At 48.7% G+C, this 15935-nt stretch overlaps 1 protein-coding gene across 1 annotated transcript in view; it reads left to right on the top strand.

The window, feature by feature from the left end:
• Nucleotides 1-84: 84 nt before the first annotated feature.
• Nucleotides 85-15935, top strand: part of RHPN1 (rhophilin Rho GTPase binding protein 1) — a 32481-nt gene continuing 16630 nt past the window's right edge. Inside the window, exons 1-3 of the mRNA XM_019472823.1 lie at nt 85-260; nt 10476-10591; nt 14665-14793. Of these exons, the coding sequence (XP_019328368.1) occupies nt 159-260; nt 10476-10591; nt 14665-14793 (347 nt within the window). The 5' untranslated portion in view covers nt 85-158. The remainder of the gene's footprint in view (nt 261-10475; nt 10592-14664; nt 14794-15935) is intronic.

Here is a 15935-nt window from a genome sequence, read left to right as displayed (position 1 = left end):
GTTTAAGCTCCCACCCAGGACAGGGCTGGGCTCTGAACCCCCTGGGGGGCTAGCAGGGTGTGGGGCTAGGCCAGGAGAACCGGAGCCACCCTGTGGGGTCAGGCAGGAGCCCCCAGCTACGGGCCCCCCCTCAGCTTGTGGATGCTGCGCCCCTGGAGATGATGCCCCCCGAGGAGGAGAGCCCGGCTGGCGGCGGGGAGGGGGACGGGGGCAGTGGCCTCGTCCTCCTGCAAGCCCTGAAGAGCGGCAGCACCCGGAAGGTGAGGCCACGGCGGTGGGGTGCCATGGGTGGGAGCAGGATGGCAAAGCACCCAACTGAAGCTCTGTGGGGCTGGGTATCCCCATCTGGTCCGTGGGGATGGTGGTCTCCATGGGTGCCGCAGGGCATGGGTGGGGGGTGCGGGTCCATCCTGGCCATCAAACCGTGCTGGGGGCGTCAGGGCATGGCAGGGGGCTGGCTGGGGAAGGGCTTGATGCGTGATGTGGGGTAGAAATGTGTCCAGTAGCTCATCCATAAGGAGACCTACACAACTATCTCATAGCTCGTCATCTCTTAAACTCCACTCCTCTATCACATCTTCCTCCGCTGGCTCCATCTGCAAGCTTCCCAGTGACTACTTTTAACCAAATTCTCCTATATTTTGGCTTTTTCTCCTTCCTGCCCGTAGGAAGATGGTCCAGCCTGCGCTTTTTCCCCCCCCCCCCCACCACCACCACCACCATTGGAGGTACCGGGCAGGGTGGTGTTTCTCGCTGACATGCCTCTTCCCCCGAGAGCTGCCCACAAGGAAAATAGGTGCAACGGCAGCCTGGCTACGCGTGCGAGACGGGGCCGATAGCTCCGCTGGCGTCACTCGTTTAATTAGTAACAGCGGGGTGAAACCAACGGGGTTTGTCCTCGGGCTGCCACCGCCTCGACTTTCCCCGCCGTCCCTTGGTCATCAATGCACGCTCCTGGGGCCGAGGAGGCTTTAAGGAGTGCTGCTTGTTGCGAGAAAAGATGGGTAAACATTAGTTTTTGGGGCTGTTTAAGCGCGTCTCCCGTTAGGTCTGTCCCCTGGGAGCCAGCTTTATAAACCTGCAGTGAGTTTGCCCTGTAATCTGATCTCTTCTTGCAAGTATATAATTTTCAAAACTTGTTCTTCAGCAGAGGGCTGCGTTTCTGCAGCCCTTCGGCAAAAAAAAAACGAAACCCAAACCAAAAAACACAACAAAACACACCTAAAAAAACCCCAACAACCTAAAAAGCAAAACTCAGTCAGTATCTAGAGGTGTGTTTTTTTTTTTCCTGAGCGAGGGTTGAGATTGCAACCTCGGCTGAACAAGGATCAGTCTGATCTTGAGTCACTTGAGCCTGGCCTCTTCAACTGCAGCTACAGAGGTTGCAACCTTAAACCAGGTTGGAGTTTACCCAGGGCCTTGTCTAAATAGCAGGTGCTGCTTGTAAGGGAAGATTAGCAGGACCTTTTTTTTTTTTCCCCAATTTATTCTGTGTACAGACACACCATTTACCTTGTATGAGCAGTCAGTTTACCCTGTTTGGATCTGTCGGACGGTAGCACAGAGGAGAATAACATAGGAAAATGTTGCAAAGCTTTAGTGGTGGTGGGGAAACTGGCAGGGGATATGCAGCCTCTGTTTTAACATGATTACTTTTTTTAGTTAAAAAAAAAACCAAAACACCTGATTAGGTTTCCCATTAATGATATCAGGTTTTTATTTTTAATAAACTATCACTATAGCCTCTTCTAGTTGGTTTTTTTTTCCACCCTGACAGCATCAGGGGCTGCGGATGCGGCCGCTGCGTGTTCGCTCTCTTGCAGGGGATCCCGAATGCTGCTGCGATGGTGATTTTTATTTATTTATTTATTTATTGCCAGGGTTCATGTACTGGGGCCGAAGATTTAATACATCTGTTTCCTGCTGGCTCCCTGCCCTGGCTCTCATGATGCACAGACACCCCTGTGCCTCCCCCAGCTCCCCAGAGCAGTTTCACGCTCCTGAGATTCGAGCTCTGGATGCAGGTTTTGCTGTTTAAAAACCCCAGTCCCCCATATTTATTTTTTTTTTTCCCCCCTCCCATTTTATTTTTCCTTCCTCTTGCTGAGTGCGTTAGCCAACAGTGAGGGCACTTCTTTGGGAAATTTAAAACCTTAATCCTCCACTCATTTGTTAAAAGGCTGTGTGGTGTAACTATATTCTCAATAAAAGGTTTTAGAGGTTTTAGCTGGTAAAGTCTCCCACAGAAGAACAGCTTTCAGCTGGAGTGCTTCATGAGATTAGTTTCGTGTTAGGGACTTTTATATATAAATAGATGTTCAAGGAGCAAAAACATTTGTTGTGACCTACTGGTTGTCTTGTAGTAACAGCCCATATTACTTTCTGAAATGCCCTTGGCCGGGAGGAGAAGGACATTATCGATAATCTTTTAAAAAAGAGAATTTTAAAGCCTGCTTTTGTGTGTGGAGTGGTTCTCCGGCTTTTGTTTTGCTCTCTATCCCACAAGCTAACGTGGCTAAACCAGGGTCACTTGGCTACTTGTCCTGTGCTGGCCTGACTCAAACTCACGGGTTGCAAAGAGGAATAATAATCCCAGTTGGCAGCTCTGACTCTATCAAAATAGTTTTTAGACTAGCGTGGTTCTGGAAATAAAATAGGTGCTGAGAGTTTGATGCTCCAGTTACCCTATTTCTACAGCAAGCTTTCCAGCTGCTGGATCGTCTGTGTACTTGGAAACATCCCTTTTTGGGGACAAAACTCTGTGTTAGGAAATATTTTTGCTCCTGAGAGTGGATGAAACTAAGTACTTGCCTAATTTTTTTCAGTGGGAGACGTTGTAAGCAATTGCTGGGTGAAACTTGTAGGGTTGAGGTTGCAGCTGGAGACGACGTGCTCAATGCACAGGGTTGGGGTCATGGATCAAGGGTACTTCTGTTAATGACAGCGGTAGCTCGTGTGTCAGCACTTCCTAGAGCTGCAGAAATTGTTGTCACTTTTGGCTGTTCCTTGTCTCTGCGCAGGTATTTTGCTCTAGTTTTAACTACAGAGCAAATGTTGATATATTGTAATGTGCCTTGATGCAAGCTGGGTGAATTAATGGAGAGCAAATGCAGCTTGGACTTGACCAGCTCTCACGGAGTTGCCCACCTCTGCCTGAATTACCCTTGGTGGTTGGTGGTTGACCCTCCCAAGCACTGATCTTCAGCTCCTCATTCACCATCCCTGCTGGGGCTGAAGGCTTCCTCGGCACAAGCCATCTGGTTTCCTTGTGCTTCAGCGCCTTGTGCTTCTTCGTGTGCAGTTTTCTTTAATTGCATCGTGAGCGCAGACTGGTAGTGCTGGAAAGGTTGGTTGGTCGCTCACTTGGTGGTGGTGGTGAATGCCGTAGGAGCTCGCCACCCAGGACTCACTAAGCAGACGGCTCTGAAGACTGGGGACCTTTGGGGTTAGCAACAAACCCAATCTGGCACGGCTTTGGCATTGCCCGTGAATCTCAGTCCTACCTAAAGGAATTCCCCCTCTGGATGAGAGGACCGTTTGCAGACGGGGTGACTCATGATGTCCAAAGATCACTGTGGCTCTATCTGGAGCATGGCCCTTGTGGTTATCAGGTGTCAAACTGAGATATCTCAGGCTTGTTTTGTAGCCTTGCTTGGCTTTGCCTTTGGCTCCAAAGGTTTTTTTTATATTTATTTTATTCTGACTGCCAGTTCTCTCTCTGTGTGTGTAGAAGGAGCACCTGGGGTGGCTTTTATGGGAGCTGCCGGGGTAGGAGGAGATGAGGTGGAGATGAGTCACGGGGAGCCAGGCTCCAGCAGAGCTCCTGCCATTTTGTCTGAGGGGTGTATTTATGCCCTGAGCAACCAACCTCAGCAACTGGTTGGTGTGAGGAGGGAACAAGGCAGCACTGGAGAGGTCAAATGAGTGAAATCCCGACGGGGGTTGTCCAACAGAAGAGCTGAACCACGTCGTCTTCCTTCCCTGGGGAAGGGTTCAATAGTAACGCTCTTGATGCCTTTTGACTCCCTCCCTTAAAAAAAAAAGCCATAATCTGTCTATTCCCTGGGAGGGATAAATTATAAAATTAAAATAAAATAATCCTTAAGGCTTTAAGGAACCTATGAAGTGGTCTGGGATAATGGAAATGCTGAAGGCAGTTGAGGCTTCAAGGGATGTAGCAGATGAGCATCGTTGGTCCCTTTGCTAAATGCAGCTGGGCTACGCTTAGGATATTCATGGTATCCACCGTCTCCCAAGTTGGTCTGAGCAGTGGAAGCTGAGATGGGCCTAATCCTGCCATTGGTCCTCAGCTATGTCCCTGAGCTGGGACTGTGTCTGGTGGTCCGATATCAACCACATCGCTCTGCGTTGTGAGGCTGGATCTGGGCCTGTGTTGTCTGACGTGGAGTACCAGGACTGCGGTGCACATGTGCTGCTGACCATGTGTAGTGCATGACCTTAAGGACAAATTTTGGGGGCAGATAATTTGATTTCCACGAAACCAGGTGGTTCCCTCATTGAAAAAGGAGAGAGAATTGGGTGGGGGAAATGCCTGACTTCCCTGAAGCAGCAGCTCATCCTTTATATATCACATTATCTGGCAGCAAGGGTCTCCATATGTTTGTATACCCACACGGCAGTGGTACGAGGCTGGCTGGTGCCCTGCTCCCCTTGCAGCTTTCTCCTTGAACTTCCCTGTCCTTGGGGATATGAAGGTTGTCTGCTTGCTGGTGGGGCTGGCTCTATAGCCTAGGTCGGCACCAGGTGGTGACTCATCTCACCACTGCCATATTGCGGATGTCTCCAGTCTACGTGCAAATTAAACTACTTTAGTTTCTCCTGCTATTCTGTGGGCGCTCTTCTGCTGCTTTGATTGGCCATAATCCTGGTGGTGACTGTTTTGTGGCTAAAGCCAGTCTTGGAGATGGCAAGGCTTGGTCCGTGTTTCAGCAGGTAGGCTGTGGAGCACCTCCTGTGATCCAGCCAAGCTCTGCAGGTAGCTGGGAGCTTTAGCTGTGATACCTGTTGGGGCTATAACTTAACTCCCAGCTACACACCCCTTCTTCATTTCTCTGAAGAGATCCATGCCTGGTTTTTACCAGCACGCTCTTGATCTGTGCCTGTTCCTCCAGACAAGGATGCAGAAGCCCCTTAAACAACCGAATCTGCATCTCTGTTTCTCTCTAGCTTATAACTTTAATAGCATGTCCTAGGATCGTGTTTTTCCCTTCTCACAGGTGTCACGGTAACAGCTCGCAGTTGTCCTTTGATCGCTTCATATTGATTAAGTTTTGCTTTTGCTCAGTTGCTTCCAGCGACTGAGCTCCTGTTCTTCTAGCAGAAACGAAAGAGCAGAAATTAGTCCCTTTGTGCATGGCTTTGCCCTCTGGACTTGCTGGCATCCACCTCTTCCTAAAGGTGATTAGTTTTTTCTGTCATTAGCGCTGGGAAAGCTGGGAGGCGGTGGACTTGTTTTGGCACCAAGGTCACAAGTAATGCTTCTAGGTGTGTCTTGTCACCCAAGACATATCCAGGCTTCATCTCTTTGTGTTTACTGGAGATGTGAAGTGCAAAGTACACTTGGTGATTGTCTCTAAATAAACATTCCCTAAGGACTTGCTTATAGAAGGAAACCTAACCACGTAATTGCCCTATTTAACACCCCAGATGGGTGCTCTTGAAGTGGAAGAGGTGTAGAGGAGTTACTAACACCATTACATCACAGTATATATTCCCTTTAAAGATAGGGTTTGAGTTGGCAGAAACCTTGACATCCCTCAAAGGGTGTTTGTCTTGGCCTCCTCTGGAAGGGGTCTTCTGGCCTCTTCCCTTTTCTCCCTTAGGTGGAGGCATTGGCTGAGCTCTTTCTGTACCGCTGTCATCTTTCCATGCCGAGGGTTGAACGCAATGTTATTTGGCAGGTGTCTTCTGAGCATAAAATGGCCTTGTTAGAATAATACTGGCTCTAATCCTGCGTTGTCAGAGGCAATAAACTTCAGAGCTGGACACAACTCGTGTAACTTAATGACCCACACCTCATTCATTTTCATGGCTTTTTTAACATATGCTGTCCTCTGTACATGCAAGCTGTGCTGTTCCCTGGCTGCTACACAATTTATGGCCTCTTACCGCAAGAGTTATGTGCTCACTTCTCTTTTGTAAAAGTTTTAAACTAGGAAGGCTAAGAAATCTCACGTTCAACCTGGCCCCTTCTTAAGCACCCAACTTTACTCTTCCATTGACGTCCCTAGGTGCACCCCAAAGCTCAAGAGGCTGGTTGAAATAATCCATCTTTCTTCTGACCTTAAAGGGTTGACCTCAAGAGCTTGTACAAAGGAGAATTAAGCAAGGAAAATCCCTTTTATAACCTAACACTGGGTTTTGGTGGGTTTTTTTCCCTATGCCCCCCTTATGTAAGGCGTGCTTAAATCCATCACCGCTTACTTTAGAAACTCTGTGCTGTAGTCTTTAGCTTTTGGCTGCAACTTGGAGAGTACAGGCACAGGTTCCTTTGAACACAAGCTGTTGGAGGACAGGCGTGCTCTCCTCTTCACTCTCTATCTTCCCTATCTACCTTTTGATTTAAATATGACCTTTTTTGCTTGTGATGGTGTTTCCTTTCATATGTAAGTTAACTTGGGCTAAGCATCTTATTCTGGAGCTGAACTTCCTTCTTGCTCCAATATTTGTGAAATAACGTCATTTCTGCAATGCTCCAGGAGCAGCTGCAGACTAGGCTTGGTTGTTCCCCAAGGTGGCCTTGGCATAATGCTTATATTGGTCCATGCCAGCCAGGGATGATGCTTTGGGACCGACGACAGATCCTCTCGAGGTGAGATGTGCTGCAATCCCATGGGTTACTGCAGTTACCCAACTTCATAAAGGGTGAGGAGGAAAGCAAGGTGCGGGGAGATCACATGAAGTCCCTAAGGGCAGCAAGTCTCAAGATCCTGACTCGACATCCTCACAAGGCTTTGGTATTACATCAGGTGCTCCAATACCTGACTTCTCGGTACCTTTTTGCTGTTGGCTTAGGAGCCTGGATGGGAATTGATAACTATCTCTTTAAAACAGATTGAAAAGACACCCAGTGTTCAGATGGGGGGGAAAAAACCTCGCAGCTCTACAAATGGCTTAGTGTCTCTCGGAGGGAGAATAAAATAGAATAGACTATTTCAGTTGGAAGGGACCTGCAGTGATCATCTAGTCCAACTGCCTGACCGATTCAGGGCTGAGCAAAAGTTAAAGCATGTTGTTAAGGGCATTGTCCAAATGTCTCTTAAACACTGACAGGCTTGGGGTGTTGACCACCTCTCCAGGAAGCCTGTTCCAGTGTTTGACCATCCTCTTGGTAAAGAAATGCTTCCTAATGTCAAGTCTAAACGTCCCCTGTGCAGCTTTGAACCATTCCCATGAGTCCCATCACTGGATCCCAGGGAGAAGAGCTAAGCACCTCCCTTTCCAAGTCTAAGCAAATCCAAATGCTGTGATGTCCTGGATGTTGTTGAACTGTTTGGTCCCCAGCTGCATCAGGGCTTGCAAGCGTTCCTGGAGGGCAGCTCCTTTGTGCCCTTGTGGAAGGCCAAAGTGATTCATGATTGTCGGCGCTGCTCTGTTTGCATTCTTGAGAGGGGTCTTGGTCATCAGGTTTGACACTGTGGCCACTCGAATTTTGCCCCTTGGTGTTGTCTCAAGCCAGGCATGGGAGAAGTAGGGAGCTGCCAAGTCAATTAGCTAAACCTCTTAATTGCTTTTGCAGTGAAGAGGTTTTAACGCTGTTTTTGAATGTCTTGTAGAGCCATCCGAGTGTCATCTTATGCCACTCTGCATCTCGCTGCTTTTCTTACTTAGTTTCTTCTTGCCTCGCCTCCAGACGAGGAGGCGTTCATGGACCTTCTCTGTGGTTTTGGATAGTCCTTCCACTCGTGCCTCTTCCATCATCTCTCACCTGTAGTTCGTCTGGCCTCCTGCCCATGTATTCAGGTAGTCTTTGCTTTTTTTCCCCCTGAAAAAAATCTTAAAATCCTCTGACCGCTTTCAAGCGAAGCTTTGCAAGAAGTGGAGAGGTCTCAAAGGTGATGAAAGCTCCTGTAGGAAGAGCTGGAGGCAGAGGAGAGGTGCTTTCCACCTCCAACAGTTGCTACCGGGGCTGTTGAGTTCTGGATGGATTTTTATGGCTCTGGAGGCAGAGAGAGGGGGCCTGGATCCTGCTCGCTTGCGTGTATTTGGATATATTTGCATATGCATTTGTCTTGTGTGTCTCTGGAGTTGACAAGCGCACACAGCTCTTATCTGTAAACCTGAGGGGCTGTTGAAATTTTAATAAGCACCACCTTCTCTTTATGGCTCCTTCTCCCCCCCCTTAAGCTTTAACTTCCGCGTCTGGGTTAATGTCTTGCACTGTATGAAGAAACGTCATTGAAGGCACAATGTTTGTAATCAGCCTTTAATAAAAGAAATACTTGTGCAATATCTTGGACTACATCTGCATGAGCCGCTACTTTCTAGACAAGAGGTTGGTGCTGTCTCCTTTGCTTTGGGAGCCTCTGGGTGCTCAGATTTGAGTAGTGCCAGCATGGTTGGGTTGGGTTTTTTTTTTATTTCAAGGGCCATGTTCAGCGATGACCCAGCTCCTTCGTGCTGGAGAAAACCTGGCATGGTCCCTTCTTGGGCTTCGTGGTGTGGGATTCCTCATCCTTTTTCTTTTTCTTCCAATTTCTGGATTTTTTTCCCCGGGGAGTCAACAACGTGTGCAGGATGGATGGGTTCCCCCAGGGTAAATCCAGAAGTGGCACTTCTGGATCAGCCTTTCCTGTATTTGCTCCTGAGTGTCTCAGACCCAAGATTTGTGCAGCTGTTGGGGTGTTTTCCTTAAGGTCCCACTTAATTGCTTTTCCAGAATAATCAGGGTCTCATGCTTCCAGCTTGTTCCTTCAGTAATTTCAACAAATTCATGGATTACTGTAAAGCACTAAGCCTGCAGATTTATGGACCAGATGGAGTGACTCTGATTCCTTAGTCTCCAATGTACCAATTAGGAGCTCAAATCGTTCACTCAGATGAAAATGCCGATGTTAATCCCAGACCCTTTTCAAAGGGGGCACCACTTAGTGGACTTCAAATATGAGAAATTAATTTTCAGAAAGCTGAAGTCCATGAAAATGCGTAATTTTTCCATTCCCTACTTACTAATCAAAGCTGATCTCATACTTTTTTGAGCAAGGATTTCTTTTTTTTCCTTTTCTACTTCCCCAAAAAAACCAAATAATTTGGTAGAAGTAAGTTTTCCCAGAGTAACACTGGGACCTACAGTGTTTTCTGGAGAGGTAACCAAGCGTTGCCATGGCTTGTTGGATTTGAGGCTGTTGTGAGTCATCCTGGAGGATGAGATGAGACCTGGGGAAGCCCCACCGAGACCTCTACATGGAAGAAATTAGCTGAGAAGGTGTTTTGGACAGGACGAGAGCGGGCACTGGTGGTGCTCTGTAGAGTCTCTTGGGTAGCAAAACCCCTTCTTGACGTGGAGGCAAGGGGTCCACCCGCAGTGGTGGAGGGAAGGCAGTGGGGAGCAGGGTAAGACTGACGTGCATAGCAAACGGAGGCTTTCTAAGGGAAGCAAGAGGGAGAAATAGTGGCTTTGAGGAATTTCTTTTAGTGCTACGGTGGATCTTAATATGTTCTTGGAGGGATCTGCCCGTGCTTTGCACTGGTGTGTGAAAAGCAGGCTCGGAGGTCTCCATCCTCTTAAACTGCCCAGCCTTGTGCCCTCCCAAACAGTTTTTTATTGTGTTTTTTTTTTATCCAGGGGTCTTTTTAGAGGCTCATTTAATCCATCTGAACCTCTCTTTGCACAATGGAAATCATCTCTGCTTGGGCAGAGTTTTTGTGGCCCTGGATTCGGAGACCCTCCTCGTGGCAACCTCTCTGCCTGGGGCATCCCATAATAACCTCTTGCCCCCGTGAGACAGAGGGATATTGCCGTCTGTTATTTCCTGAAGTTGGAGATTAACCGTGTTTCCCTGTCTGCAGAAAGTCCGAGCCGAAGCCAAAGAAGGAGGCAGGGATGGAATTAATTTACTGCTTTGTGCAACTCACTTCTCCACCCCCGTGAACTCTTGACTTGCTGCCTGCGCTCGATCCCCTATAGCCGGCAGGAGAGGGGAGCACGTACAGACGTAGGGTCACATCTGTTCCCAAGCTCGAGGGTTACACTGAGCACATCTGCAGCCCCCTGGGTCTTGTCTTGTGTCCGGATGGCGAGACCCTGGAAGGGAGATGCTTAGTTCCTGTATCCCTTCGTGGTTGTATTTGGGAAGCGTTTTCTGAATAGCTTAGAAAATAAATTGCTGTAAGCGATGTGTGGTATTAGATAATAAAACTTTTTATTTCAAGTGCAATGCCGGGCTCTGAAAGTGCCATTTTTAATCCCAAAATGGTGGGGGTTTTGGTGAGAGCCTGCTCCTCTCTCTCAGCAGGGCTGCGACCCCTTTGCCCAGACCCAGCGCAGCAAACTGCAGCATCGCCGGGCGCGGATTAACCAGCAGATCAACAAGGAGATGAGGATGCGAGCGGGAGCAGAAAACCTCTTCAGGTGAGTCCTGACCCCCGGAGCGTCCCTCTGGCCCAGGGATTTGGCTGGGAGGGCAGAAATATGGCCTTGATGTTTAGGAGGCAGCTGATGCTGGCACTCCCCTGGCTATGGTGGGGGTTTGCTCGGTCTTCCCTTGACTTTGCAGCGTCCATCCTAGAAATGCCTGCCCGCCATTCGATGGAATGCTGATGCTATGCATTTTAATTAAAAAAAAAAAATAAATAAATTATCATTTTAACGTCCTGGAAGCCTGGTACAAAGCAGGGTGTGAGCAGATGGAATAATGGGGAATAAATGTTTAACCGGGATTGAGCTCGGACTGCAGAGCTCCTGCCTGATAACCCCAGCGGGTTAAATCCGATAACCCCAGTGGGTCAAATCCAGCTTTGGTTCCAAAAAATCCCCATCCCAGTGCTTCCTCCAGAGCAGAATCTGAAAAATTCAGGTATGTCTCTACAGCTGGGCGCAGCCCAGTGGCTCTTCACCCTGTTGGGAGGATGCATTTAAGGGATGGTGCAAAAGTTGGTACCTTTCAGATTGCAGCTGGTCCAGCAGGAGTAAAGCCAGCGGGTTAATGCCTTCCTCTGTAGAGCGATCATGATGCAATCGCGTTATTTTTGCAGCTATTTTATCTTTTTTTTTAACCCGAGGATGACCTTTTTTGGTAGCTCTTGTGTGTATCTCATGTTTCTGTAGGATATTGCAGCACATGTGCAGGGTGGGCAGGTCTGTTAATATAAGAAAATATCAATAAGGCTGCCCTAAAATAACTTTTTTTGGCGTATTTTGCCAGTTTGTTTGGTTTTTTTTCCCCCTCAATAAAACAAAAGATTGACTTTTCACTTCTGAACTTGAATGATTTAACGTCAGTGGCGTATGCACTTGGAAGAAGGGAGTAATAGTTGCTCCACCAAACTACAGGAAGAAATGGTATTTTACCGGTGGCCGAGGACAGCGGGGCTTCCCGGGGGAGGTGAGGTTACAGCCCGCATACCCCGCTGCTTCAACCAGGCTGCCGTGCCTCATCTAATTAAAAAAAGGCGATGAAATCCCAACGTGTGCCACTCCACGCGACTCCCCTTTTATTATAAAAAAAAAAAAGAAATAGGGGGAAAATGTGCTGGCTCAGCAGAAACGTGCCTGGCCGCAGTTTTGGTGCAAACAGCGGGAATCAGAGCCGCGTGCAGGGGAGTGAGCAAAAAATGTGATGCAAAACACATCTTAATTACTCAGCCAGGGAAATGCACTGATGGGGCTCTTTTTTTTTTTTTTTGCTGGATCAGCAGGTTGAATGTCCTTTGGTAGCAGCCACTTTTCCTCCCTCCCCCAAGTCCACTTCGCAGCTGAGAAATAATGTGGGTTTCTGGGTGCGACGGTGCTCCCAGCTTATGAAACATGGGAAATCTGGGGTGGGGGGTGTGTGGAAATCAAGCTTGTGCCTGAAATTAAAGGCTGAGGTGTGGGGGGGATTATATTGTAAGTCTAAAGGTTACTGCTTAAAAATTAGACTTGAGTTGCACGGAGAAACTTCCTTTGCATCTCTCTAGGCTAGTGCTAAATGCAAATAGAAGAAGCTGTGGGTTGCCCAGCTTGGAGCAGAGTTTTCAGCTGAACTTGCTGGTTTCTTTGCCTCTGCCAAGAAAAAAAAACAAACCAAACCCCTCAATGCTTTAAAAAAAAAAAAATAATCTGAACTGTTCTGTTCAGCATATCGGTCCCCTTTCCTGGAGAGGTTGCCATGAATGGTGTGCTGGAAAAAATGCACGTGGTGTTTGCTCAGCGGTGTTAAGAGGGTTTGTTTGCTGGATAAATAAATGGGCAGAGGTAGCGGAAACCTTTTCCTTTCTTGTTCAAATACTGGGGCTGAGCGAAGCAATCGGGGAGATAAAGGTGTCGCCAATAAACCAGTTTCTTAAAAAGAAATTAAAAAAAAGATTTCTGATTTTTTTTTTCTTTGGTGTTAGCTAAGCAAACAGCGGATAACTTCACCGAGGAGGTTGATGGAGACACGTAGGCTCTGCGTGCTCATATGGCGATCGGTGCTTGCCCTGGAGAGGGAGCACAAAGTGCATCAGTGCATGTTTGCTCATGGAAACGATCGAGTGCTCCCCTAAATTACCTCTGAGAGTTACTGTGCTCTTAATTGCTGCATGTGGCGCTTGCAGAGTGCAAACTGAAGTGCCCCGAAGTGACGTTGGGCTTTAAAACCTTAACCTGGTGGCAACTCTTGGAAAAACTTGCACGTGCCTGCGAAATCCTGCAGAGCACGACTGGGCTCTGCAGGGTGATAACGTCCTTTCTGCTGCAGAGCAGGGGTGAAAGCACTGGTCAGAAATATATCATGTGGATATGCAAATGTTACCCTGGTGTTGTTGGGTTGCAGGTCAGCACAAATCAGCTATTGGTAATACAAGAAAATAATAATAATAAAAAAAAAGATATTGTTGCCAGCTGGGAGCAAGAAGGGGAAACTCTCTTTAATTCCTATTGGAAGAAAATTGTAGCGACAGCAGTGATGCACCCTGTGTCCTGGAGGTGGTGTGATGTGTGGAGGACTAAAACGGTGACTGAATACTGGTTTATATGGAAAGAGGGTGATTACTGTGCTGATGCTGTATGGGGAACTGCAGAAGTGCTGAAGGATGTTTAAAGAAGGATGTTTAAATGGAAGAGGCCGCGGAGATCTTTGGACCTGCTGTGGTTTTTGCTTTGTTTGTTTAGAATTAAAAAAAAAAATGCAGTGGCCTTGGGAAATCTCAGCAAAGGGGTGTCAGGGGAGGAGACCCTAAAGGACCAGCATCTTAAAGGAAAAACAGCATAGCTTCTTCTCCTGCCCTGAGCCAGGTCAGGGCAAGGCCCCTGAAGGATGCTATCCACAAAAAAACCACAAGTCGAAGGCAACATGCTCTGCAAAAGCTGGGGGAAAGCGGTGCCCTGGCTGAGCAGAGCTCGTGCACGTGCTATTTTTCCTGGAGCCTGGCATGATTTAGCACGAGCAGCCAGAGCCCCTTTCAGCCGACGACTGGACTGCACGCTGCCAGCTCTGGGTTATCTCTCCCTGCTTTCCTTCGGAGCAGATAAGGAGGTTGTAATCAGCCTGGGAGCTTGTCTTGCTGGGAGCAGGCAGCTGAAATCAATCTTTGGTGTTTACATCTCCTGTGAGTGGGGAAGGGAGGGCAGGATCCGGCTTTCCTAAAGGGCGAGCACAGCAAGCCTCTTCTCTTGCAGAAGGGTTGTTTGCATGCAAAAGTAAGTTTGGTTTGGTTTTTTTTTTTTCCTCCTCAAACCCAACCATAAAGCACTTTTTTTTTTGGTGTGAGTGAGCACCTGGAGTGCTCATAGCCAAATCTCAAGCTGCACTGGAGGTGGGAGCATGGATGGGCAAGGGGAAGGTTGCTTTAGGGCAGGAATAGCAGGTTCATCTGAGCAGGGTGCAACGCTGTAATGAGTTTTGCCTGGCCTCAACCTCCACAGCACAGTAGTACGGATGTTCTGGCTTCCCCGGTCCCGAAAGGCTTGAGAGAGTTGGGCTTGTTCAGCCTGGAGAAGAGAAGGCTTCGGGGAGACCTTCTTGCAGCCTTTCAATACTTAAAGGGGGCTTCTAAGAAAGATGGGGACAGACTTTTTAGCAGGGCCTGTAGCGATAGGACAAGGGGTAACGGTTTTAAACTGAAAGAGGGGAGATTCAGACTAGATATAAGGAAGAAATTTTTTACACTGAGGGTGGTGAAACACTGGACCAGGTTGCCCAGAGAGGTGGTGGATGCCCCATCCCTGGAAACATTCCAGGTCAGGTTGGACGGGGCTCTGAGCAACCTGATCTAGTGGAAGATGTCCCTGCCCACGGCAGGGGGGTTGGACCAGATGACCTCTAGAGGTCCCTTCCGACCCAAACCCTTCTATGATCATGTGCAGAGCAAGAGGCACAGTTTCTGCGTGAAGGTTTGGATGGATGCACGTGGTATTGTACCGCTGGATAACTTAATCTCTAGTTATCAGTGCAACCAAAGTGTTGATAAATAAAGGCATTGATGAAATGGGGGGGGGTTGATCCACACGGTGTTGTCTTGCAGGGCCACCAGTAACCACAAGGTGAAAGAGACGGTCGCCCTGGAGCTGAGCTACGTGAACTCCAACCTGCAGCTGCTGAAGGAGGAGCTGGAGGAGCTGAACAGCAGCGTGGACGTGTACCAGAACGACAGGTACACCGGGCAGCCGAGCCAGGCAGGCAGCTGCCTGTGGTGTGGGAAGAGCAGCTTGCTCAGTTGGGATTTTATTTTTATTCTTATTTCACTTTTGCTTTTTCTGGGAGCAAGGCAGCCTCTCGTCTTGTACCCATTGCTCTGCCTGCTCTGCACAGGGTTTGGCCCTCTGCAGGGACCACGAGGTGGTGGCTGGGGAATAGGGGAGGACTTGGGCATGGGCCAGATTTGCTGGAAACAGTTTTTCACCCTGGGAACGTCCACGTTTCATCTATAGAGCTGCAAGGAGACCAAACTCAACAGCTTTTCCTAGCAGATATTTAGGAGGCATTTGGAGATGGATGGCACGTCCTCTGGACACCGATGTCCCAAAGCAGGACGAATAAGTCAGAAGCAACCATCTTCGCTTGCATCATCCTCCTTTCCTGAGCATCCCACCAGAGCATGAGTTTTTTCCAGCAGGTGAAATAGGTATTTAGCAGAAGAAATTAAAAGCGTGGCTGCTCAGGTGCCCAACCTTCTGTTCTGGCTGTTCCCAGAGCGGATTACTCACTGGTTTCTTTTCCCATCGAGGGTATTAGGTTATTTTTCTCTCTTTCCGAGGTTAGACCTTTTGTTAATTGAAACGCTCTGTCGCTTTGAAACGCTTACCTAGCCACCTCGGGCTTGACTCACCGGAGCGGTAATCCTAGCACGCTCGCCAGCAGCAAACCAACGTGCCAGGGCGGCTCGGCAGCGCTGTTTCGCTGGGTGAGAAAAGCAGAAATCCCCGAGGCAGAAAAGACCAGGGACACTGCAGCAAGATGGGAGCTGCTGCCCCTCCTTCCCTCCCCGAGATGGATGGGTGGATGGCGTTTGATGACACCAACCTGAGTGGTGTGGTCGACACGCCAGAGGGACGGGATGCCATCCAGAGGGACCTGGACAAGCTCGAGAAGTGGGCCCGTGTGAACCTCATGAGGTTCAACAAGGCCAAGGGCAAGGTCCTGCCCCTGGGTCAGGGCAACCCCCGGTATCACTACAGGCTGGGGGATGAAGGGATGGAGAGCAGCCCTGCCGAGAAGGACTTGGGGGTACTGGTGGATGAAAAGCTGGACATGAGCCGGCAATGTGCGCTCGCAGCCCAGAAGGCCAAGCGTATC

This window comes from Aptenodytes forsteri, unplaced genomic scaffold (assembly GCF_000699145.1).
Source record: "Aptenodytes forsteri isolate BGI_AS27 unplaced genomic scaffold, ASM69914v1 Scaffold260, whole genome shotgun sequence".
Classification (NCBI taxonomy): domain Eukaryota; kingdom Metazoa; phylum Chordata; class Aves; order Sphenisciformes; family Spheniscidae; genus Aptenodytes; species Aptenodytes forsteri.
This window is presented reverse-complemented; position numbering and strand designations above follow the sequence as displayed.